The sequence below is a fragment of the Carcharhinus amblyrhynchos genome, chromosome 6 (genome assembly GCF_965287045.1).
Source record: "Carcharhinus amblyrhynchos chromosome 6, sCarAmb.v2.hapA, whole genome shotgun sequence".
In the NCBI taxonomy this organism is placed as follows: domain Eukaryota; kingdom Metazoa; phylum Chordata; class Chondrichthyes; order Carcharhiniformes; family Carcharhinidae; genus Carcharhinus; species Carcharhinus amblyrhynchos.
The window spans coordinates 21,165,777-21,191,897 of record NC_137329.1 but is presented as its reverse complement, the minus strand read 5'-3'; the positions used below and the strand labels follow the sequence as shown (position 1 = coordinate 21,191,897).

The window sequence follows — 26,121 nt, the reverse complement described above, 5'->3', positions numbered from 1 at the left end:
CTTTCTATAGTGTATGAATTGGAGGAATTGGGGGGTGCACTCAGAGAGAGGAGAGGAAGTGAAGGGACTGGTGGGCAAAGTGGGATGGATTGGAAGGGGGCAACAGCTTAGGGAGCCATGAGAGTGGGACTTAGGAGAGAGTTGGTACGGCTTGTGCCGGGCAGGGCAAAGTGTAGAGAAGGGCAAAGTCCGGGGGGGGAGGCGAAGTGTGGGTGGGGCAGAGTACGGAGGGGGGCATTTCTCACAATAGGAGGGGGGAGCAATGGGGGAGGGGAGTGGTCTCTGAGAGATGTCATGAAGGAGCAGGACAAAGTATTACCTCAACATCACAATCATGATACAGAGCCAGCCTATTGTAAGTACTGTCGAGAGCGGCAGTGCCTGCCACAAACCTCAGCGAAAGCCGTCTACAATGATCTCACAATTTATTTCATATTCGTTTTTTGATTTGATTTATTATTGTCACATGTATTGGAATACAGCAAAAAGTATTGTTTCTTGCACGCTATACAGACAAAGCATATCGTTCATAGAGTACACATGGGGGAGAAGGAAAGGAGAATATAGTCAAAAGCATAGAATGAGAGTAAAAGATGGAATTAGAGGATATGCTTGGGATAGCTCGCAAGAAGTTGCCACACTCCGGTGCCATTTTGAATAATCTTGGTTTTATCCTTTCCCAAAGCCAATTTAACCCTGGCACTATCTACAAAGGATTTCCAGAATACAGCCACAGAGATGCCATCAAGCAAGCTGATCAGCCAATCACATCGCAGGATTCTCACAGACAGCAAATGAAAAAAGTGAAAACACTGATTATTTTACAGAGAATGAAATGAAGATTTGTCATAGACGTGGGATTAAGGTAGAAGATGAAATATCGTAAACTTGAAGAATGTTCTTTTCGTTATTTTAAACACTAATGGAACTTTACCATCATGGAATAGTGTGACATTCAGCAGCATGGTGGCAGAGGTGGTTAGCACTGCTACCTCACAGTGCCAGGGATTCAGGTTCAATTCTGGCCTCGGGTCATTGTCTGTATGGAGTTTGCACATTCTCCCCATATCTGCATGAGTTTCCTTTGGATGCTGTGGTTTCCTCCTACAGTATAGAAGGAGGCCATTTGGCCCATCATGTAAGCACTGGCGCTCCAAACATGCATCATGACTTGGTTCCATTCTCCTGACTTTTCCCCTGTACCCCTGCACATTGTTTCTATTCAAATAATCATCTTGAATGCCTCCAGGCATCGCATTCAAACCCCAACCACTTGCTGTGTGAAAAGGTTTCTTCTCACATCAAATTTAGTTCTTTTGCAAATCACTTTAAATCTGTATCCTCTTGTTCTTGATCCTTTTATGAACAGGAGCAGATTCTCCCTGTCTATTCTGTCCAGCCCCAGCATGATTTTGAGTATCTCTATCAAATCTCATCTTAGCCTTCTTATGTCCAAGAATAGTCCCAACCTCCCCAATCGACCCTCATAGCTGAAGTTTCTCATACAGTTCAAATATGTGTGGGTTCGGTGGATTGACTATGCTAAATTTACCATTGTGTCAGGAGGATTAGCAGGGTAAATGTGTGGGGTTACAGAAATAAGGCCTACATGGGATTGTGGTCGGTGCAGACTTGATGGGCTGAATGGCCTCCTTCTGCACTATGACATTCATTTTTCAGGGCCAGAGAGATTGTTCAGCTATAATTGTGATTTTTATTAAAGCCCCAGGGGTACCTATTTTAAATATAATGCAACTTCTTTTGAGCTTTTCTTTATTTTACTGTGAAGTCCCTCCATAATAATGGAAATTCAAGTGACTTCTTAGGAAATTTAATTTGTAAGGATTTGAACAGCACACGCTGGAGATGAGTTAAGAATCAGGAACGGGCATTTTCGTTAATTGTGCAGATGTTGAAAGTTATTGTCAGTTTCAAAGAATAATGACAAGCCCTGACACACAAGCAATTATTTCAACTGCAAAATCTGGCTAATGTTAGTTTGGCTACAAATCTGCAACATGCTTTTCGAACGCACAAGCAAGGGTGGAATTTCTCCGTCCTGTCTATCACCAGCTTCCTCCCTGCTGATGTCAGCCTTTCGAATGGATGTACTCTGCATTAAGTTGATATTTCTCTCCACTCTAGCTATGAGTGCAACACCACATTTGCATTCTCTCATTTCCTTCTCTAAGGACGGTATGCTCTGTATAGCATGCAAGAAACAATACTTTTCACTGTATATTGCTACATCTGACAATAATAAATCAAATCAAAATCATGGGAATTGTGGCGGGCAAGACACGGGACATGCAAAGGGCCATTGAACTCGGTGGGATTTTCCGTCCTTGGGGCGAGCACAGCCAGAAAATTCTGCCCCCAAATCTTCACTTGCAATGCTTACAGTTTTATGGTCTGCATCATGGTTGTGATGTTGAGCTGACATTCTGTCCTGTCCCTTTACGACACCTCTCAGTTACCACTCCCCTCTTCCATCACCCCACTTCATTGTGAGAAACGTGTCTAAACAGATAAATCCAGATGATTACAGCTCCTTGTGAACCCACAGGGGGAATTAAGTAAGCAATACATGGACAGCTCAATGGAATACAACTTAACAGGTGAAGGAGGAAGTTGGGCACAATGAGAGAAGCAATGCAGTTATGGTGTTTTACAGAGCAAAGAATAGCTTAAGGGAGGGACTGGGACACAGCAAGAACTGAGAGCTGAGGTCTAAAGGTATTAATTAGGCAGGAACGTGAATGTTTGGTGGATTATAGAGTTTCTTTGTTTTTCTAAACTGGTATCCAAGTTGGAATTACCAGGGAGATGTAAGTATAGCATTAAATTTATAACTTAACTGTAATTTATTACAATTTCCTGATAAGACATTAAACAAAAACCCTGTCTGCCTAATTGCTTTAAAGATCACATGCCACTATACTTATGTCAACAATTACGATCAAAAGCAGATTAACTACGATTACGATCAAAAGCAGATTGTTCGCTGGAGCGGGCGGAGTGAAGGAGCACTGAGTCAGGTAAGAAATTACCTGTTAAAAAACTGTTTAAGTCATTTAAAAGCATTTTCGCAGGCTTTTTAGTGTTTAGTAAGAACTTACCTTGTAGAACTGTTAGATTCATTTAAAAGCATTTTCGCGGGCTTTTTGTGTTTACCGCTTTAAGAATTCAAAGGGAGTGGAGAGCAGGGATTTGTGGGTAAGCAGTGTTTCAACAGCGCCAGGTTTAAAAGGAGGCCTGGTGTAGGCAGCGGGCAGCAGAGTGAGCTGCTAGGGCTTAGGATCTAAGGACTGGGGAAGAAAAGGGCCAGATAAGTTTGAGTTGAAAACTGTGTTCAGTATTACTAAAGGGGAATAATGGAGGGGCATGTGATGTGCTGTTTCTGTATGATGTGGGAGCTGGTGGACCCCAGGGTCCTTCCCAGTGACCATGTCTGCAGTAAGTGCAGGTTGCTGGAGGAGCTCCAGCTCAAAGTAGATGAGCTGGCCTCTGAGCTACAGACACTGAGGCTCATCAGGGGGAGGGAGGGTGACATTGATAATGGGGTGCAAGAGACATCCACACCCCCTAGACTGGCTAATTCTAAGGATCAGGAGCAGGAGGGGGCTGCTGAGAGGAGGAAGGAGGGTGGGGACCGGAGGAAGGAGGGTGGGGACCGGAGGAAGGAGGGTGGGGACCAAATGCCTCAGCCTCTCAATCTGCATAACAGGTTTGAGGTTCTTGCTTCCAGTGTGGACAAGAACGAGGGCTGTGAGGTTGGCGAGCAAACTGCACACGGTACAGTGATGCAGATACAGGACACAGACAAAGAGAAGGTGGAAAGGAATGTAGTGGTAATTGGGGATAGTGTGGTTAAGGGTATTGACACTGTCCTTTGTCACAATGACAAAGAGCACAGAAGGGTGTGTTGTCTGCCTGGTGCTCGGGTCCAGGATGTCGCATCTGTGCTGCAGAGGAACCTGGAGTGGGAGGGTGAGAACCCGGTCATTGTGGTACATGTGGGTGCCAACGACGTAGGCAAAATGCAAACTGAGGATCTGGGGAGGGAGTATGAAAAGCTGGGAACGGAATTAAAAAGTAGAACCGACAAGGCGGTTATCTCTGGACTACTGCCTGAACGGTGTGCAGACAGGCGTAGGGTTGATAAGATTAAGGAAGTGAATGGGTGGCTCAGGGATTGGTGTGGGAGGAATGGGTTTGAATTTATGAGGCATTGGCACCAGTATTGGGGTAGGTGGAACCTGTTCAGGTGGGATGGGGTTGGTCTGAACCATGCTGGGACCAGAGTCCTGGCGAATCGTGTAGATAGGACTGTAGATAGGGCTTTAAACTAATTGGGGGGGGGGAGGGTGCGAGGGTAGGTGACATTACGGGGTCTAAAGTAAAGGAGAGGGTACAGGTACATGAAGAGGCCAAGGATGTCCCAATAATAAAGGGAGTAGGGGGCGTGAGTAAGGTTGGTGGTGTTCCGGCAAATAGGGTACAGGTGAAGGCTGGGATGAAGGCACTTTATCTGAATGCACGAAGCATTCGGAATAAAGTGAATGAGCTGGTGGCACAGATCAGCACAAATGGATATAATCTGGAGGCCATTACAGAGACGTGGCTGCAAGGTGACAGGGACTGGGAGCTGAATGTCCAGGGGTATCAAGTGTTTAGGAAGGATAGGAAGGAGGAAAAAGGGGTGTGCGTAGCTCTGCTGATTAAGGATAGCATCAGGGTGGTAGTAAGGGATGATATAGGAGCCGAACAGCAGAAAGTGGAATTGTTGTGGGTGGAGATTAGGAACAGAAAAGGGAGGGAGACGCTGGTGGGTGTCGTCTATAGGCCCCCAAATAATGATCTGGAGGTGGGGCGGGCTATTAACGCGCAAATAAATGCGGCGTGCAGGAATGGGACGGCGATAATTATGGGGGATTTCAATCTACATATTGATTGGTCGACCCATGTTGGACGCGGTGCACTTGAGGAAGAGTTCTTGGAATGCTGCCGGGATAGTTTCCTTGAACAGTGTGTGTTGGAGCCGATGAGGGAGCGAGCTATCTTGGATCTGGTGTTATGTAATGAGGCAGGTAGAATTAGGGACCCTGTGGTGAAGGATCCTCTTGGTAAGAGTGATCATTGTATGGTGGAGTTTCTGATGCAGATGGAGGAGGAGAAAGTGGGTTCCCGGACCTGTGTCCTTTGTTTGAACAGAGGGGAGTATGATAGGATGAGAGAGGAATTGGCGAATGTTGATTGGGGGAGCACATTGGAAGGTAGGTCTGCTGAGGAACAGTGGAGGATCTTTAAGGAGATCTTTCTTGGTGCTCAGCAGAAATTTATTCTGATGGTTAAAAAGGATCGTAGGAGGAGAGATAATCAGCCGTGGATAACGAAGGAGGTAAAGGAAAGTATTAAATTAAAAGGGGATGCGTTTAGAGTAGATAAGAGTAGAGAAGAGGATTGGGAGAGGTTTAAATATCAACAAAGAATGACGAAGAAGTTGATAAAGAAGGGTAGGATAAACTATGAAGCTGGGCTAGCGCTTAATATAAAAAAGGATAGTAAGAGTTTTTATAAATATATAAAAAAGAAGAGGCTGACTAGGGTGAACGTTGGACCCTTAGAGGATGAGAGGGGGGACTTAGTGGTAGGGGATGGGGAAATGGCTGAGGCCTTGAATAACTTTTTTGTTTCGGTCTTCACGGAGGAGGACGTGAATAGTTTGCCGGGTGTTAGCGATGGAAAGATGGTAGGAGTGGAGAGCCTGAATGACATTATTGTTACTAGAGAGGCAGTGCTCGACAGACTGGAGGGACTGATTGTGGACAAGTCCCCAGGACCGGATGGAATGCATCCAAGGGTTCTGAAAGAAATGGCGGAGGTGGTAGTGGATGCCTTGATGATTATTTTCCAAACATCGCTGGATTCTGGGGAAGTGCCGGAAGATTGGAAAACGGCTAATGTTACGCCGTTGTCTAAGAAGGGTGGCAGGCAAAAGGCAGGGAATTATAGGCCGGTTAGTTTAACGTCTGTTGTAGGTAAAATGTTAGAATCCGTGATCAAGGAGAAAATAGCGAGGCATCTTGAGGAGAACTGTTTGTTAGAGCAGACGCAGCACGGTTTCGTTAAGGGGAAGTCATGTCTAACAAATTTATTGGAGTTCTATGAGGATGTGTCTAGGGCGGTGGATAGAGGAGAGCCGGTGGATGTGGTGTTTCTTGATTTTCAGAAGGCGTTTGATAAGGTGCCGCACAAGAGGTTATTACAGAAGGTCAGGGGACATGGAGTTGGGGGTAGGGTGTTAGCGTGGATAGGGGATTGGCTGTCAAATAGGAGGCAGAGAGTGGGGGTCAATGGGTGCTATTCGGATTGGTGGTTGGAGACTAGTGGAGTGCCCCAGGGGTCGGTGCTGGGGCCTCAGCTATTTACCATTTATATAGATGATCTGGAGGAGGGAACCGAGTGTATGGTGTCGAAATTTGCTGATGACACCAAGATTGGTGGAATGGCAAATTGTGCGGAGGGTGTGGACAGTCTGCAGAAGGATCTAGATAGGCTGGTGAATGGGCCAGGAACTGGCAAATGGAATTTAATGTTGGCAAGTGTGAGGTGGTCCACTTTGGTAGGAATAATGGTAGGAAGGACTATTACTTACATGGCGAAAAACTGCAGCATGCAACGGTGCAGAGGGACCTCGGGGTCCTTGTGCATGAGTCGCAAAAACCCAGCCTGCAGGTGCAGCAGGTGGTCAGGAAGGCAAATGGGATGCTGGCCTTCATAGCGAAGGGGATTGAATATAAAAGTAGGGAGGTCTTGCTGCAACTGTACAGGGCACTGGTGAGGCCGCAGCTAGAGTACTGTGTGCAGTTTTGGTCGCCGCACTTACGCAAGGATATTTTGGCCTTGGAGGGACTGCAGAGGAGGTTTACTAGGCTGATGCCAGAGTTGAGGGGGTTGAACTATGAGGAGAGGCTGAATAAACTAGGCTTGTACTCGTTAGAGTTTAGAAGAATGAGGGGAGATCTTATTGAGACATATAAGATGATGAATGGGATAGATAGGATAGAGGTGGAGAGGCTCTTCCCGCTCAGAAAGGACAGTAGGACTAGAGGGCACAGCCTCAAGATAAAGGGGGGCGGTTTAGAACGGAGTTGAGGAGGAACTTCTTCACTCAAAGGGTGGTGAATCTCTGGAATTCTCTGCCCGTTGAAGTGGTGGAGGCTACCTCGCTAAATATATTTAAGACGCGGGTTGATAGGTTTTTGATAGGCAAGGGGATTAAGGGTTATGGGGAGAGGGCGGGAAAGTGGAACTGAGCCACGACAGATCAGCCATGATCTTATTGAATGGCGGGGCAGGCTCGAAGGGCTAGATGGCCTACTCCTGCTCCTATTTCTTATGTTCTTAACACCAGTGATCACTCACCTGAAGAAGGAGCGACACCCCAAAAGCTTGTGATATCAAACTTTAACCTGGTGTTGTGAGACTTCTTACTGTGTCTATCCAGATAAGTCTTAAATGGCGCTAACGCATCTGCTTCAACCATCTCACTTGGTAGTGCATTCCAGGCCTCCACCACCTTCTGTGTAAAAAAACTTTCCCCACACATCTCCACTGAACCTTTGCCCCCGTACCTTGAATTTGTGCCTCCTTGTAATTGTCATTTCTGCCCTGGGGAAAGCTTCCAACTGCTCACCTTATCTGTGCCCCTCATAATTTTACGTACACCTATCAGGTCATCTCTCAGCCTCTGTTTTTCAAGGGAGAACAATCCCAGTTTATTCACTCTCTCCTCACAGCTAATACCCTCCATAACAGGCAACATCTTGATAAACCTTTTCTGTGCTCTCTCTCCAAAGCCTCCACATCTACAAGATGTGCGGGTTAGGTTGATTGGTTATGCTAAATTGCCTCTAGAGTCGGGTGACTAGAAGGGTAAATGAGGGTCATGGAAATAGGGCCTGGGTGGGATTGTGTTCAGTACAGATTTGATGGGCCGAATGGCGTCCTTCTGTACTATAGGGACTCTATGATTGAATCCAGCTATACTACTGCTCTGAGAGTTCTGAACGAATGCATTATGTTCCTGGACAACTTAATCTGCTGGAATTCCTCAGTAATGTGAATAATTTTATCAGAAAATGTCTACTCATCAGTGAAGTGCTGTTACCTCATTCAGATCACCATCTGGCAGCACAGGCCACATGTAGGTTAACTTGTTCCACAGTGGGTTCTCCAACTTCGAATGCTTCCACTGACCGGGCTTCACAGTTCCTTCATGCTTGATGGCCCACCTAATGAAACAATCATGTTGTTAGTTGAAAGCAAAATCAGGCCAGAATATTTCTCATTTCCCCAAACATGGAAACACTAACATCAATCAGCATAAATATTTCAACACAGCTGAATTTGCAACTCTCTCCTGACCACTTAAGCCCAGCTCGGGACCTGAAATGGGGAAAATTTTGCCATCAGGAATCTGCGAGGGAGTCGGAAACGGGTAGATTGTTGCTGTAAATGGCTCAACTGTTTACAAAATTATTTCATCTGGATTTAATTTTTTGAGTCAGGCTTTTTGTAAATGAGAGGAATGCTGATTGTTGAAGAATTGAACACTCATAGATCATCATCACAGAACCCTACAGTGGAGACAGAGGCCCTTTGGCCCATCGAGTCTGCACCGAACACAATCCCCCCGAGGTCCTACCCCTATATATTATACCCAATAATCCCTCTAACCTACACATCCCTGGATACTAAGGGGCAATTTCTTAGCATTACTAATCAACCTAACCCACACATCTTTGGAAGGAAACCCACACAGACACGAGGAGAATGTACAATCTCCACACAGACAGTGACCTGAGCCAGGAAGCGAACCCAGGACCCTACAGCTGTGAAGCAGCAGGGCTAACCACTGTGCTACCGTGCTCTTTAACACACAGGGAGAAGGATTTTAACTCCTCCCATTAGCAGAATCGGAGGGTGAGGTGATGGGGTTAAAATGGAGCAATGGTGGCAGAGGCGGGGGATTGGAAGATATTTGCCCACTCTTTCTTGCCCCCAATTAGGTCAACTGCAATTTTAAATTACAGACCCAGGATACAGCAGGGTGGCACAGTGTTTAGCACTGCTGCCTCACAGTGCCTGGAGCCCAGGTTTGATTCCCAGCTTGGGTCACTGTCTGTGTGGAGTTTGCACATTCTCACCATGTCTGCGTGGGTTTCCTCTGGGTGCTCCGGTTTCCTTCCACAGTCCGAAAGACATGCTGGTTAGATGCAGTGGCCATGCTGAATTCTCCCTCAGTGTACCCAGACAGATATCAGAGTGTGGCGACTATGTGGGATTTTCACAGTAACTTCATTGCACTGTTAATGTAAACTTACTTGTGACACTAATAAATAAACTTTAAAAAGAAACCAGCTTCAGGTTTCAGCAACAGTTTTGTGGGGTGGGATGGAGTGGGGGGGTGCACTGTGTAAATTTAACAGGATCTCATTTACAGAATAGTGGTGAGTTGCAAGTGTGGAGTTAACACTCACAGGCAGCACTCCAGTGGTAATCAGATGGGGAAATTTGGTTACATCCCTTTGTTTCAATGTCCTGTTAAGGTTGTGGGACTGAGGTTGAGGCTTGGTGAGTGAGCAAGCAAAAAAGATGCTATAGCTCCGGGACTAAGGGTACGAATGGCAGCCGGTCAGTACATTTCCTACTCATGGCTCCACTGAAAAACCCTTTGAAGAGAATTTCACCTCCCTGTTTTTGAGCACTGCGCAGCAGTCTGTTGGAGACTGCTGGTTAGTCCACTCATCACTAACTACCAATGGGAGGAGATTGCATGGCACTCGCTCCCCCATTGGTTCATGGAGCTGCAGCTAAATTTCCTCTAAGTAGCAACCTGCTATAGAATGGTTATCTGTTTCCTCTTCTCACTGATATAGGAGAGGTTTGTGATTGAGTCTTGCTGTTTTTTTAACACTCATCACCTCTTGGGAATCATTGCACACATGTTCCAGGACCTAGTACCACTATGGTTATATTCCTGCCACAATTCTTCTGGGAGATTTAAATAATTTTATTTTAGTCTTAAAAATATGCGGTCCTTGCTCATAAACCAGGTTTGGTGATCATCTCCACCCTACCTGATTGTTATATTCATGTTTACAAGGGAGGTGATAGCCTAGTGGTATTATCGCTAGACTATTAATCCAGAAACTCAGCTAATGTTCTGGGGACCCAGGTTCAAATCCCGCTGCTGGTGGAATTTGAATTCAATAAGAATATCTGGAATTAAGAATCTACTGATGCCCATGAAGCCATTGTCGATTGTCAGAAAAACCCATCTGGTTCACTAATATCCTTTAGGGAAGGAAATCTGCCATCCTTAATTGGTCTGGCCTACATGTGACTCCAGATCCACAGAAATGTGGTTGACTCCCAACTGCCCTCAGGCAACTAGGGATGGGCAATAAACGTTGGCCAGCCAGTGATGCCCATATGGCACGAATGAATAAAAAAATGCTGGGTCATAACTGCCAGTACAAAAATACTGGCATTCAAGTAGCAGCAAGAAAGTGGAGAATGTCATCCGGATTGGCTGCTTAGTAAACTCTTTTGGATTTGCTAGTGGTCTATGAGGGGAGCCGGGAGGTGTCCATAGCTGCTCTGTGCATCATTGAGGGACCCAACAATGGGAAAGAGGGGGTGTTCCAGCAGAAAGCCAACCCCTCACCCCTATTTTCAACACCTTCCCCTTGCTGGTGAAATTTTCCACAAGATCCCCATCCAACCCACATTCCCCCTCTCTCAGCAATCCTAAAGCTGGGTGCTATTGTAGCATCGAAATTGGCCACCAGTCCAGATGGTGGCATTAGCTATGGAGACCTGCTCGCCTATGATTGGCCATAGGTTCTCAGGAGAGGGGGATTTCCACTCCATCGGCCATCCAAGGAAGTGCCTGATTTCCTTAGAATGTCAGACTTCATGAAGAAAAGGCATGCTGGGTTTCCACTAGTTCTCCAACTAATGGGCCAAAGCACGATCACACATTAAATCCCAGCCAATGATTAGTGGCATAGTAAGTAGTGTAGTCTAGAGCACAAATTAAAATAGACAAGTGGGTGGCACAGTGGTTAGCACTGTTGCCTCGCAGTGCCAGGGACCCGGGTTCGATTCCGACCTTGGGTCACTGTCTGTGTGAAGTTTGCACAATCTCCACGTGTCTGTTCCTCTGGGTGCTCTGGTTTCCTCCCACAGCTCAAAGTGTGCTGGTTAGGTGGACTGACCATGATAAAATTCCCCTTAGTGTCCAAAGATGTCGGTTAGGAGGTTAATGGGGTAAATGCATGGGGTTACTTGGATAGGGTGGGAAGTGGTCCTGGGTAAGACGCTGTGTCAGAGGAGTTCAGGGCAGACTCAATGGGCCGAATAGCCTCCTTCTGCACTTTAGGGATTCTGTATATTAATGATTAAATGTGCCAAATGGATTTCAATACAGGTAAGAGTAAGATCATCCATTTTTGGAGCAAAGATAAAATCAAATATCTTTTAAGTGGTAAAAATCTAGGAATTGTGGAGGACCAAGAGGTTTATGGTTCCATGCAAATGTCACAAAAATGTTAATTAGGTGAGAAAAAAATCGACAAACCTATAACTGGGGGGCCTGAATATAAAAGAGGGGAAATTTTGTAACAGCCCTACAGAACCTTGATTAAACCACACACGGAATACTGTCTAGACTTCGAGATATCATAACTGAGAAAGGATATATTAGCCTCAGAAAATACTGCAGGGCAGATTCACCGGAATGTTACTATAGATCTCCAAGTGTTTGTGTCCCTGGAAATTAGAAAGTGGAGGTGTGATTTGGGCAAGGTTTTCAGGATTTTGAAGGGGTTATCAAATGATTGGACATAAGCTTAGAACCAGAACGAGGCCACTGACGAGGAAAGTTAAGAAACATAGCCTCCTGCAAAGTGTAGAACTCTCCCACAGAACACAGTAGATATTAGCTCATTGTTTTAAACCTGGGATTGATAGATTTTTGTTCGTTAACGGATTGCCGAGCCAAGGCAGGTAAACAGAGTTAAGTTTATTTATTAGTCACAAGTAGACATTCACACTACAAGGAAGTTATTGTGAAAATCCTCTAGTCGCCACACTCCAGTGCCTACTCGGGAAAATTTAGCATGGCCAATGCACCTAACCAGCACGTCTTTCAGATTGTGGGAGGAAACTGGGAAACCCAGGGAAAATGTGCAAACTCCACACACACAGTGACCCCAGCTGCGACTTGAACTCGGATCCCTGGTGCTGTGAGGCAGCAGCACTAACCTTGTAATTCCTCTGAGGACCCAACCCACTTCCCCAAGATATCTGTGCTTCTCTCATTCTTGTTGAGTATGGGCTGAACAATCCAATCCTCGCTTTGTATCGGCCAATCCAAAACAATTGGCTCTGAGCTCTGCAAAACCCTTCCTAAGCCTCGCTATCTTTCTGTCTCACTTTCTTTCATTAAGAGATGCCTTAAAGCCCACCTCTTTCACCAAGCTTTTATTCATTTGCCCTAACATCTTATGTGGCTCAGTGCCAGATGTTATTTTCTCATGCTCTTGTGAAGAGCTTTAGGCATTTCGCTATATTAAAGGTGTTACATAAATACAAGTTATTGTTATGAATGAAACACAGTAGCCAATTTATACACAGCAAGCTCCCACAAGCAGCAAATAAACAAGTGATGAAATAATCTGTTTTAGGAGGTAATGGTTATGCGATAAACATTGCCCAGGACGTGAAGTGCATCCCCCACTCTCCAGTGTGGGCAGCACAATGGCACAGTGGTTACCACTGCTGCCTCGCAGCGCCAGGGACCTGGTTCCATTCTGATCTTGGGTCACTGTCTGTGTGGAGTTTCTCTCGTGTCTATGTGGGTTTCCTCTGGGTGCTCTGGTTCCCTCCCAGACTCCAAAGATGTGCAGGTTAGGTGGATTGGCCGTGCTAAGTTGCCTCTTGGTGTCCAAAGATGTATAAATTAGATGGAATAACTTTGTTAAATGTATGGGGTTACAGGAATAGGGCAGGGCAGAAGGCCTGGGTAAGACAATCTGTCAGAGAGTCGCTACAGACTCAATGGCCGGAACTCAAGAAACTTGATCGCCATGGAATCAGAGTGGGCGAGGGTCTGACGATAGACATCCCCTTTGACCTCGGGCAGGAATGTCCGGTCTTGCGCAAGCGAGGCTGTAAAATCCTGCCCAATGGGTCGAATGGCCTCCTCTGCGCTGCAGGGATTCTATGATTCTATGAATGATTTCATGGGATCTTTAACATCCACCTGAACTCCCTTGCAGCTGACAATAGAGCACTCCCTCAATACAGTGTCAGCCGATATAGTGAAGTCCTAGAGTACGGGTTGAATGCACGCACTTTTGACTCAGAGATGGGAGTGCCATCGACTGAGCAAGCAACATACTGAGAATGTACCCTGAGAAATGAGCAGAAGTCCAGCAGGAAAGGGGAATGGGATTACAAAGCAGGTGCTGTTAGCACTGTTTCTAATCTGCTCACTTTCAAGGATGGCTTCCTGTGAGATTGGTGAACTTGCCCTTTAGGATTAAGTCGGGGAGAAATTAAATTAAAACTATCGGCCCTTTTGTATCTGGAGAACAAATGTTCAACTGTCCAGTCCAAATCCAGCATCAACTAGAAACTGGGCTGGAGCAGCCATATACACATTGTGGCTACGAGAGAAAGTGGGGCTGCTTAGGTGAGTAACTCATCTCCTGACTCCCCAGAGCCATTCACAAGGCACAAGTCAAGAATGTGAAGGAATAATCTCCACTTGCCTGGATTAGTACAGCTCCAACAAAACTCACAAAGATCAACACAATCCAAGACAAAGCAACCTGCTTTATTAGCATCCCATCCAACACTTTAAACATTCACTCCCTCTACCACAGATGCACAGTGGCAGCTGTGTACCATCTACAAGATGCACTGTAGCAACTCAACAAGGTTCCTTCAACAGCATTTTCCAAACCTCAACCGCCTTGAAGGACAAGGGCAGCAGCCACTGGGGACCACCACCACCAGCAGTTTCCTTTCCAAAACAAACAGCATGTTGGTTTGGAAATATATCGCCATTCTTTCAATGTCTTTGGTTCAAAATCCTGGAACTCTCTTCTTAATAGCACTGCTTCTACACCAGATGGTGCAATGGTTAAGAAAGCAGTTCACCACCATCTTCTCGAGGGTGAATAGTACTGGGCATCAAATGCTGACTTTGCCAGTAATACTCACATCCCATGAAAGAATGGAAAAAGAGAAAATATGCAATTCTAAAGTATGTTCAGGAATGGAAGGAACTATGGGTTCATAAGCATGGACACTTGAAGGTAGCAGGGCAGGTCCAGAAAACAATTCAGGCATTTGGGGGTCTGAACTTTAGAGTGTAAAAGCAAGGAAGTTCTGGTGAACCTTTATAAAACACCAAGACCGCAAGAAGCTACAAAAGATCGTGAATGAAGCCCAATCCATCATTCAAACCAGCCTCCCACCCATTGACTCTGTCTATATTTCCCACTGCCTCAGAAAAGCAGCCAGCATAATTAAGAACTCCGTGCATCCCAAACATATTCTCATCCACCTTCTTCTGTCATGAAAAAGATTCAAAAGTCTGAGGGCAAGAACCAACAGACTCAAGAACAGTTTCTTCCCTGCTGCAATCAGACTTTTGAATGGACCTACTTCGCATTACGTTGATCTTTCTCTATACCTAACTCTGACTGTAACACTACATTCTGCACTCTCTCCTTTCCTTCTCTATGAACTGTATGCTTTGTCTGTAAAGCATGCAAGAAACAATACTTTTCACTGTATACTAATACATGTGACAATAATAAATCAAATCAAAACAAAACTGGGGAATCCAGTGATGTCCAGTTCTGCACACTATATTTTCAAAATAATTTGAAGGCACGAGAATGACATCAGAAGACATTTACAAGAACAGGCCCTGAGTTGAGAGATTTGAATTCTGTGATCAATTGAAGTAGCTGAGTTTGTTCCCCTTGAAGAGAAGGTGAGACGGAATAGATTGAACTATTCTGAATCATGGGGTACCCAGACAGATTAGATAATCTGTTCCATTGGCGGGAAGGCTGAGAACCAGAGGGCACCGGTTTGGCAAAAGAACCAGACACAGCGTGAGGAAAAGGATTTCTGCACAGTGAGTGGTTAGGATCTGGAATGCACTGCCCGAGAATCGGGTGGAGGCAGATTCAAATGTGGTTTTCAAAAGGAAACTAGGTAATTATCTGAAGATATTATCTGCAGGGTTACAGAGAGGAAGCAGGGGAATGGGACTAAGTGCACCAGTTTTGTCAAGAATTAGCACAGATGAGATGGACTGTGATGTAACCTGTATTGATGGCACAGTGGATTAGCATTCAACCCAGGTTCAATTCCCGACTGTGCAGAGTCTGCAGGTTCTCCCCATATCTGTGTGGGTTTACTCCAGGTGCTCCGGTTTCCTCCATGGTCCAAAGATGTGCAGGATAGGTGGATTGGCTATGCTATATTCTCCCTCAGTATGTCTGACCAGGCGCAGGAGTGTGGTGACTAGGGGATTTTCACAGTAATTTCATTGCAGTGTTAATGTAAGCCTACTTGTGACACTAATAAATAAATATAGGTATTAGGTAAGGAAGGACTGAGTACAGTGTGCTTACATATGTGATGCAAGACAACACATGACCCTGCATCTGTAGGATGAGAGGAGTTTTGGACAGAGTCATGTGCAGAAACAAGCATGGAGATAGTTCCTACACCTTTATCATGTATATGAAGTTTATCTATTAGTCACAAGTAAGGCTACATTAACACTGCAATGAAGTTATTGTGAAATTCCCTTTGTCGCCACACTCCAACGCCTGTTCAGGTACATCGAGGGAGAACTTAGCATGGTCAACATACCTAACCAGCACATCTTTCAGACGTGGGAGGAAACCAGAGCACCCGGAGGAAACACACGCAGACTGAGGGAGAACGTGCAAACTCCACACAGACAGTGACCCAAGCTGGGAATCAAACCTGGGTCTCTGGAACTGTGAGGCAGCAGTGCTAACCATTGTGCCACCGTGCCACCCTATATGTATGCCTTCTAGTAGCTAATAAATAATTACTGTTCAACTACCTAAGAGTATGGATACCTTTGCAAAACCAACCAAATTACCCCCAACACCTTAAAACATTCACATTCTCAGATTCTGTGAGTAATAACTCAAAAAAGGGATGCACTGATGGAAATGGAGGTAAGGCATTATAATGAGCACGAATAATACTCGGTTTGCAATCAATACTGAGAAATGTTATCCAACTTTGGGAAAATAAATTCTGCTACACAAGCAGCTTGAGATTTCATTAAATCATGGTCATTAAATCCAGAGTTAAACCTAGTTACATACAAATCAGAGATTTTCTGAGATTCTTCATCAAGGTGAATGGAGTGGGGAAGGTTCACCACATGATGGCAGTGTTGCACTATTTTAAACATCTCCATTACTTTGTCCCTCTCCTCCACTTTCAAAAACTCTTTCTGTTGTTGCTTGCTCTTTATTTGACAAGTACATACCAAATACTGCAAGCCAGAATTCTTCAAATTTGGGAATATTATCATTACTATCATTTTTCAGGAGTTATAACTACAGTATCAAAATAGCCAGTTGCCGAATGTGTTTTCAGAGTTCAAAGCCAGTTTCTTTTAGCTAAGGGTGCTGCAGAAATACCAGGTTAGAATATCCTGTAGAATATCAACGCTGAACTTGGGGAATCTCTTTTTTTCATGTTATGCAAGCAAGTTAGTAATAAAATAGGGTAATTATAGGGCACTCACAGAATACTGAGAGGCCTGGATAGAGTGGAGGTGGGGGGGAGCGTTTCCGCTTGAGAGACTACAACTTGAGGGCACAACCTCAGAATGAAGGAACGCTCCCTTAAAACGAGGAATTTCTTCAGCCAGAGAGTGATGAATCTGTGGAACTCTTTGCTGCAGAAGGCTGTAGAGGCCAGGTCACTGAGTGTCTTTAAGACAGAGATAGATAGATTCTTGATCAGTAAGGAGATCAAGGGTTACGGGGAAAAGGCAGGAAAGCAGGGATGAGAATCAGATCAGCCATGATTGAATGGCGGAGCAGATTCAATGGGCTGAATGGCCTAATCTTGCTCCCATATCTTATGGTCTTACTGGAAACCATGAACACTCACCTGCCAACAAAGTGTTAAGGCTGGGAGTTATTTAGGAATCTCAGAATTGAAGTTGATTTTTTTTTGTTAGGGAGGGTATTCGTGGTTAGAGAAGCTAAGGCAAATAGACAGAATTAAGACACGGGTTGGCCACATTCGAACGGAATAGTGGAACTGGCTCGAGGGGTTGTATGGCGTCAAATCCCCATGTGCTTTTTGCAGGAAGGGTGCTAAGTGTTTATACAACGTAACTTATAATGGCAGTTTCTAGAGGCACATTATATGTTTGGCCAAGCTCAGAACACCCAAAAGTGATGGGATATGGTGGCACAGCGGTTAGCACTGCTGCCTCGCAGCGCCAGGGACCTGGGTTCGATTCCACTGTCTGTGCAGAGTCTGCACATTCTCTCCATGTCTGCCTGGGTTTCCTCTGGGTTCTTCGGTTTCATCCCACAGTCCAAAGATGTGCAGGTTAGGTGGATTGGCCATGCTAAATTGCCCCTTGGAGTCCAGAGATGTGTAGATTAGGAGGATTAGCGAGGTAAGTACAGGGGATACAGAGATAGGGCCTTGATAAGATGCTCTCTCCAAGAGTTGGTGCAGACTCGATGGGCTGAATAGCCTCCTTCTGCACTATAGGGAATCTATGAAATATGTAGGCAACCCAAATAGTGCCTGAGTGGGATGCCCTGTTGGAAAATCGATGCAACTCGATGGGCTGAATGGCCTCACTCTGCACTGTAGGGATTCTATGAATCAGCAGCACTCACAAATTGGTGTAAATGGGGCTGCCGTTGAACTAATACCCGGGCTAGACTAGACAGGGCGTTTGCTGAAGATCAGGTTCTCCCCTACTCGGTTCAATTAAAAATATTCTTTTTCATTCTGAAACCACCAACTGACCAAAAAGGAGCCAGAAAGTGTAGTAGGATCTTGCACGATGCAACAGTTCAGTCATGCACACCATACAAGCCACATTAACATGAAAGTTAATGTGCTGCTTTTTAATGGGTTTGATTGACTGCTGGCATTTAACTGGTCAAATCAAACTCAATCTTAATTGCGAGGGGAAAAGAGACCTGTGAAAAACACCTTCACTTACAATAAAACAGCAGACTTTGAAGCTTGAGTCAAATTTTAAATCAGTGTTACAGTTTTAAATGTCTGCGTATGTTGTGTCCAAAGTGTTCTCTTTGAAAACGCTACGTGGGAGTTTTGTTTGGAGCACAAAGCAGGCCTCCAGGACCACTTTTTGTTCCATTTACAAGCCCAGGGGAAGCCCTGGTTAAACCTATGGTTATGATGTGGAGATGCCAGCGTTAGACTGGGGTAAACACAATAAGAAGTCTCACAACACCAGGTTAAAGTCCAACAGGTTTACTTAGTAGCAAAAGCCCCTAGCTTTCAGAGTGCTGCTCCTCCATCAGGTGAGTAGGAGTTCGGTTCACAAACAGGGCCTACAAAGGCACAAACTCAATTTACAAAATAATGATTGGAACGCGAGTCTTTACAGGTAATCAAGTCTCAAAGGTACAGACAATGTGAGTGGAGAGAGGGTTAAGCACAGGTTAAAGAGATGTGTATTGTCTCCAACCAGGAGAGTTAGTGAGATTTGTCAAGCCCAGACAAGTCGTGAAGACCTTCCATGTGTGTGGAAGGCCTTCACGACACACGACAGCGCAGAGTCGCTGAGCAGAGACTGATAGCCAAGTTCCGCACACATGTGGATGGCCACAACCTGGGGATCTTGGGTTCATGTCACACTATCTGTAACCCCCATGACTTGCCTGGATTTGTAAAATCTCACTAGCTGTCCTGGCTGGAGACAATACACATCTCTTTAACCTGTGCTTAATCCTCTCTCCCCTCACGGTTTGTACTTTTATGACTTGATTACCTGCAAAGACTCGCATTCAAACCATTATTTTGTAAATTGAGTTTGTGTCCTTATATGCCCTGTTTGTGAACAGAACTCCCCCTTACCTGATAAAGGAGCAGCGCTCCAAAAGCTAATGGCTTTTGCTATCAAATAAACCTGTTGGACTTTAATCTGGTGTTGTGAGATTTCTTACTAAACTTATGGTTGACATTTTATCACTTCTTTGCGACAATGCTGAGATTCACCCGGTCAGTTGTTAACACATCACCAGATGACTAGATCACCTACCCTGATCTCTCCACACCGACACTATAGTTAAGAAAGCCCACCAACGGCTCTACTTTCTCAGGAGGCTAAGGAAATTTGGCATGTCAGCTATGACTGTCACCAAATTTTATAGATGCACCATAGAAAGCATTCTTTCTGGTTGTATGACTCCTGCTCTGCCCATTCAAGACCGCAAGAAACTACAGAGGGTCGAGAATGAAGCCGAGTCCATCGTTCAAACCAGCCTCCCATCCATTGACACCGTCTACACTTCCTGCTGCCTCGGAAAAGCAGCCAGCATGATCAAGGACCCCATACACCCCGGACAAACTCTCTTCCACCTTCTTCAGTCGGAAGAAAGATATAAAAGTCTGAGGTCACGTACCAACCTACTCAAAAACAACTTCTTCCCTGCTGCCATCAGACTTTTGAATAGACCTACCTCACCTTAAGTTGATCTTTCTCTACGCCCTGGCTATGACAGTAACACTACATTCTGCAATCTCTCCTTTCCTTCCTTATGAATGGTATGCTTTGTCAGTATTCTTTGCAAAAAACAATACTTTTCACTGTATACTAATACATGTGACAATAATAAATCAAATTAAATCAAACCTTAGTGCTTAGTGCCAGTCACCAAAAATACTGGGGCGCATTTTCCCGATGCACCTGCCACAGGAATCGTAATAGGCGAGGCGGGGTGGAACCTGGAAAGGTCTGTTGATCTCAGCAAGATTTTTCAATTCTGGGATGAGTACAGCTGGAAAATCCAGCCCATTGTCTCAATGAACCCAGTACTTGAAAATGTCTAAAACCCGCTGCTTCATACATTCCATGGACAGGATTGGCCACTCTGGTCAAATGTGCCACTAGGCATAACCTATCAACTCTAATTGGTTAGAGTTCAGTTGCTCAAAAGACTCCCCACTGCCCGACTGGATGATTCTTGATGTCAGTCAAACACCTTTCCCATTTCTAATGCTTTTGTAACTAATAAACAGTTTTTTTAATTTATTCATGAGATGTGGGTGTTGCTGGTTGGCCAGCATTTATTGCCCATCCCTAGTTGCCTTTGAAACTGAGTAGCTTCTTGGACCATTTCAGGGGGCAGTTAGGAGTCGATCACACTGCTATGGCTCTGGAGTCACATGTAGAATCATAGAATCCTACAATGCTGAAGGAGGCCATTCAGCCCATCGAGTCTGCACCAACCAGGGCCTATCCCCATAACCCCATGCATTTGCCCTAGCTGGTCCCCCTGACACCAAGGAGCAACTTAGCATGGTCAATTCACCTAACCTGCACATCTTTGGAGTATGGGAGGGAGCCACAGCACCCGGAGGAAACCCACGCAGACACGGGGAGAATGTGCAAACTCCACACAGACAGTGACCCAAGCCAGGAATTGAACCCGGGTCCCCGGCACTGTGAGGCAGCAGTGCTAACCACTGTGCCACCGTGCTGCCTGTCTGTAGGCCAGACAATAAAGGATGGCAGGTTTCTTTTTCTGAAGGACATTAGTGAACCAGATGGGTTTTTCCGACAATCAGCAATGGTTTCATGGTCTTCAGCAGATTCTTAACTCCAAATTTTTTTAGTTGAATTCAAATTCCACCATCTGCTGTGGCGGGATTCAAACCCGGGTCTCCAGAACATTAGTTGTGTTCACCGAGAAATGTTCAAAGAAAATTCAAAAAGAAAAGACCATTGTTTTTAATGGCCTAGAGAGTTTTCTCCCTGGTTATTTGGACACTGGTTATAGTAGTGTCCAGGGGCCGAATCAATTCCTGAAGGCCCCAGGTTATTCCTAAATGGTTGGCTCTCTGAACAAAGGGTGCGTAGGTTAGAGGGATTAGTGGAGTAATTATGTGTGGTTGGAGGATGGGGCCTGGGTGCGATTGTTGTTGGTGCAGGTTTGATGGGCTGAATGGCCTCCTTCTGCACTGTAGGGATTCTATGGTTTCTATGGTTTCAGCGCTGCTCTAAGGGAGCTAGCGCCTACAACTATTAATGTTTATATTGCTCATAATGTGGATGGGATTTTCCAGCCACACTCACCCTGAAACCAGAAAATCCCACCCAAGGTCAATGGACCTTTCCATGTATTAGCATACAGTGAAAAATATTGTTACTTGGAAAAAAGGATTTGATTTGATTTATTACTGTCACATGTATTAACATACAGTAAAAAGTATTGTTTCTTGCGCGCTATACAAAACATATTGTTCACAGAAAAGAAAACAAGACAGTACAGAATGTAGTGTTACAGTCATAGCTAGGATGTAGAGAAAGATCAACTTAATGCAAGGTAGGTCCATTCAAAAATCTGACAGCAGCAGGGAAGAAGCTGTTCTTGAGTCAGTTGGTACGTGACCTCAGATTTTGTATCTGTTTATCGATGGAAGAAGGTGGAAGAGAAAATGTCCGGGATGCATGGGGTCCTTAATTATGCTGGCAGCGGGAAGTGTAGACAGAGTCAATGGATGGGAGGCTGGTTTGTGTGATGGATTGGGCTGCAATCACAACCTTTTGTAGTTTCTTGCTGTCTTGGGCAGAGCAGGAGCCATACCAAGCTGAGATACAATCAGAAAGAATGCTTTCTATGGAGCATCTGCAAAAGACTTTTTCCATTCTGTCACTGTCCCTTGGTGTTTGAGGGAGGACCTTTGCGAATCGCTGCTTTAATTTACTAGCCTTGTTGCAAAAGCGTGAGATCTGACCTGATTAGGATGCGCTCACTGAATTGAGACATTGAAATGAATGGCTGAGCAAATGCTCCAATGTTTCATTAATGAGCAAAGTGGAAACAGTTTCAGGCCTTCAAACTGAAAGCTCCTTCAAGTGAGAAATAATACCTTGCAGAAAACGTATACCTCCTTGCCCCTTTTATCTGTCTCTTTTCACTGGAGTGTAACAGCGCTGCGTGAGAGAGGAGATGGACAACCTGCTCCCCAGGCCTTAGTCACTGCTGCCACGCAGCGAAATGTGAGGGACAGCATGGTCACTGCCTCAGATGGTTTGTCACATGCTTTCACCTCCCCTCTGTTATGGCAGTGACTGGCCTCCTCTGCTGCCAGTCGGTTCCAAACCTGACCCTGTGGAAGGCGGTGGGCACACAGCCATCGCAAACACAATATGCCATGATGCTACCCTCAACTCCTGTGCCATCTGTGGGCAATTGATTTCAAACAGATTTTGGTTCCAAGACTAGGGTTGGGATCCAAGCATACAGTTTGCACATTAGTTGAAATGCCTTGATCCAATTTTAAAAGCTCACCATTCTAGGCCTTGCTGTCAACATCAGCTGAAAAAACGTGCACCAGTGTCAAACACTCAGAAATAAAAACGTACTGGAAATAGGGCAAGTTGTATCTCTACTTTTGCATTCAGGACTTTCAAAAGTTCAAAGATTTCACCTCCAATATGACTTGAACTCTCTCTTGGTAGGCTTTGCTAGCTTCATAGAATCATGGAATCATACAGTGTAGTAAGAGGCCATTTGGCCCATCAAGTCTGTACTGATCAAAATCCCACCCAGGCCCTATCCCCCTAGCCCCATGCGTTTACCCTAGCTAGTCCCCCTGACATTAAGGTGCAATTTAGCATGGCTAATCCACGTAATCCGCACATCTTTGGACTGTGGGAGGAAACGGGAGCACCCGGAGGAGACCCACACAGACACAGGGAGAACGTGCAAACTCCACACAGACAGTGATCTGAGCCGGGAATAGAACCCGGGTCCCTGGAACCATGAGGCAGCAGGGCTAGCCACTGTGCCATTGTGCCACCCTCAGATTGAGGAGGAATGTGAGACTGATGACGGATTGGGGAGGTCGTGGGGATGGGGTCAGCAGAAAGGGAAGGCGAATGGCTCTCACAGGGCTCCACTCAGTAGCTTTTGAGGGTGGGGGGTCCACCCTACCCTTCACAGTGCCCTCGATGAGGGTTACCTTGTCATGCACCCTGCAAGGTTGCACTAGTGATTGTAATAGTGTTCCTCCCCTCCAAAACTCTAGTGCTGAAAGAATGAACTAGTCCAATAAAGCTTGCCTGTCTCAGTCAGGGAGCATTTCTTCACAAAAGCAAAATACTGTGAACGTGGGAAATCTGAAATAAAAAACCATGCTGGAAATATCAGGAGGCCAGGCTGCTTCCTGCAAGAGTCTATTTCTCACTCTTTGACAACTGTTTGGTCTTCTGCCCTAATATGTGGCTCAGTATCAATATGTTACGATGCTCCTGAGATGCACATTGGTGCATTTTATTATAATAAAGCTATTGGGGGATTTCCTGCCCTCTTTATCAGGGGGTGGTTGGTGGAGAGGATCAGGAACAGTGGAAAGGGCAGGGAAATTGAAAGAGAAATCTGAATTGACTTTGAGGTCAATGAGATTTCCCCACTTGATTGTCCCCCCCCCACCATGATGTATCGGGAGTTGGGATCGCCAGCTACATCCACCTCTATTCCTGATTGTATCCACACGCCCCCCCCCGCCATCCTCCCCATTAGAACACATGTTCAAGTTGGTTTGGGGGAGTGTCGATATGAATCATGACAGCTTCATTCCCAAATGCACCTGGTGAAAAGAACCTGTCAGAGGAGCACAAGTGAGTACAACCCCCAGGGGGGAGAGAGTTATTCCCCTGGCTGTGCCGGGAGACAGTGCCGGGGGAGGGGGGTTCCATGGGTGAGTCGCAGGGGTTCCACGGTGGGGACTGAATGGGGAGGGAGCTCCATGGGGGGAGGGGTGGGTGTTCTGTGTGGGGTATTTCCATGGGCTGTTTCTTTTTTGATTTTTATTCATCAAATTGCAGCACCATTTTAAAAAACCTAAATAGCTGATGAGCCAGCCCCATCAGCATGAGATCACAGGATCCACCCACCAGCATGACATCACGGGGTTCACCCCATCAGCGTGACATCATGGGATCCACCCCAACAGTGTGACATCATGGGGTTCACCCCATCAGCGTGACATCATGGAATCCACCCCAACAGCGTGACATCATGGGGCTCACCCCATCAGCGTGACATCATGGGATCCACCCCATCAGCGTGACATCATGGGATCCACCCCAACAGCATGACATCATGGGGTTCACCCCATCAGCCTGACATCATGGGATCCGCCCCGAAAGCATGACATCATGGGATCTGCCCCATAAGCATGACATCATGGGATCCGCTCCATCACTTTTTTGTCCAAAAAAGTAAAGAAATAGTGGCTAAAGTGGCCACTGCAGCCCATTGGCTACTCTCTGCTTTTCCCACTCAAACTGACACATTGCAAAAAAAATCAGAGAATTCTGCTCTCTGTATATACAGATTCATATCTATATAAATAAAGTACTGCTGTTTTCTTTGATACTTTTGATACTCATACTCTACAACTACTCAATAGAAGTTCATGTTGCATTTCAACCAATAAATAAACTCCTGTTATGACGAAGAGTCATCCAGACTCGAAACTTTGGCTCTATTCTACCTCCACAGATGCTGTCAGACCTGCTGAGATTTTCGTTTCAGATTCCAGCATCCGCAGTATTTTGTGTTTGTCTCTACTTACTGCCCGTTAGAAGCCAACTTTCGCAGAAAAATTTCCAATAAATCTGCACAACGCAGCTGTCAATATTACTGTCAGAAAGATGCCAGCCATCTGGTTTTGGACTGGACAGTTGAACATTTGTTCTCCAGATACAAAAAGGCCGATAGTTTGAAGTCAATTTCTCCCCCACTTAATCCTATGGGGCAAATTCACCAATCCCACAGGAAGCCATCCTTGAAATTGGGTGGATTGGAGACAGGGCTACAGCACCCACTTTGCAATCCCTATTCCCCTTTCCGTGTGGCTTCCTGCTGGACTTGTGCTCATTTCTCAGGATACATTCTGGTCATCAATGTGTTGCTTGGCTCAGTCGATGGCAGCTGAGTCAGAAGCTCATGCATTCAACCTCTACTCTAGGATTTCACTACACAGGTTGACACTACGCTGCGGTATGAAGGGAGTGCTGCATTGTCAGCTGAAACGTTAAATTGAGTCTCCGTCTGGGAGTTCAGGTGGATGTTAAAGATCCCATGAGACGAGTCATAGAATCATAAATCCCTGCAGTGCAGAGGAGGCCACTGGGTGGGATTTTACAGCCTCACCCTGATCAATTGAAATTTCCATCATCGGACCCTCGCCCGCTCCGATTCTGTGGTGGGCGAGATTCTAGAGTTCCGGACATTAAGTCTGCACCGGCACTCTGACAGATTGTCTTACCCAGGCCCTCGGCCCCACCCTATCCCTGTATCCCCATACATTTAACATAGTTAATCCATATACCTACACATCTTTGGACACTAAGGGGCAATTTAGCACAGCCAATCCACTCAACCTGCACATCTTTGGAGTCTGGGAGGAAACCAGAGCACCCAGAGGAAACCCATGCAGGCATGGGGAGAATGTGCAAACTCCACACAGACAGTGACCACAGGCCGGAATTGAACCCAGGTCCCTGGTGCTGTGAGGCAGCAGTGATAACTGCTGTGCCACTGTGCTGCCCACACTGGAGAGCAGGGGAGTACCTAGTGCCCTGGATAATGTTTATCACACACCCAATACCTCCTAAAGCAGATTATTCATAGAACATAAAAACATAGAATATTACAGCGCAGTATAGGCCCTTCGGCCCTTGATGTTGCGCTGAGCAGTGGAATGAATCTAATGACACCCTCTAACCTAAACTAT

The 26,121-nt window shown here is 45.6% G+C and overlaps 1 protein-coding gene across 3 annotated transcripts in view; it reads right to left on the bottom strand.

The window, feature by feature from the left end:
- The window catches only part of LOC145343740 (doublecortin domain-containing protein 1-like), a 469,487-nt gene that overhangs the window by 110,613 nt on the left and 332,753 nt on the right, over positions 1-26,121 (bottom strand). For all 3 annotated transcript variants that reach the window (XM_080190005.1, XM_080190008.1, XM_080190007.1), the window contains one exon: positions 8,174-8,297. In XM_080190005.1, coding sequence (XP_080046131.1) covers positions 8,174-8,297 — 124 coding nt within the window. The remainder of the gene's footprint in view (positions 1-8,173; positions 8,298-26,121) is intronic.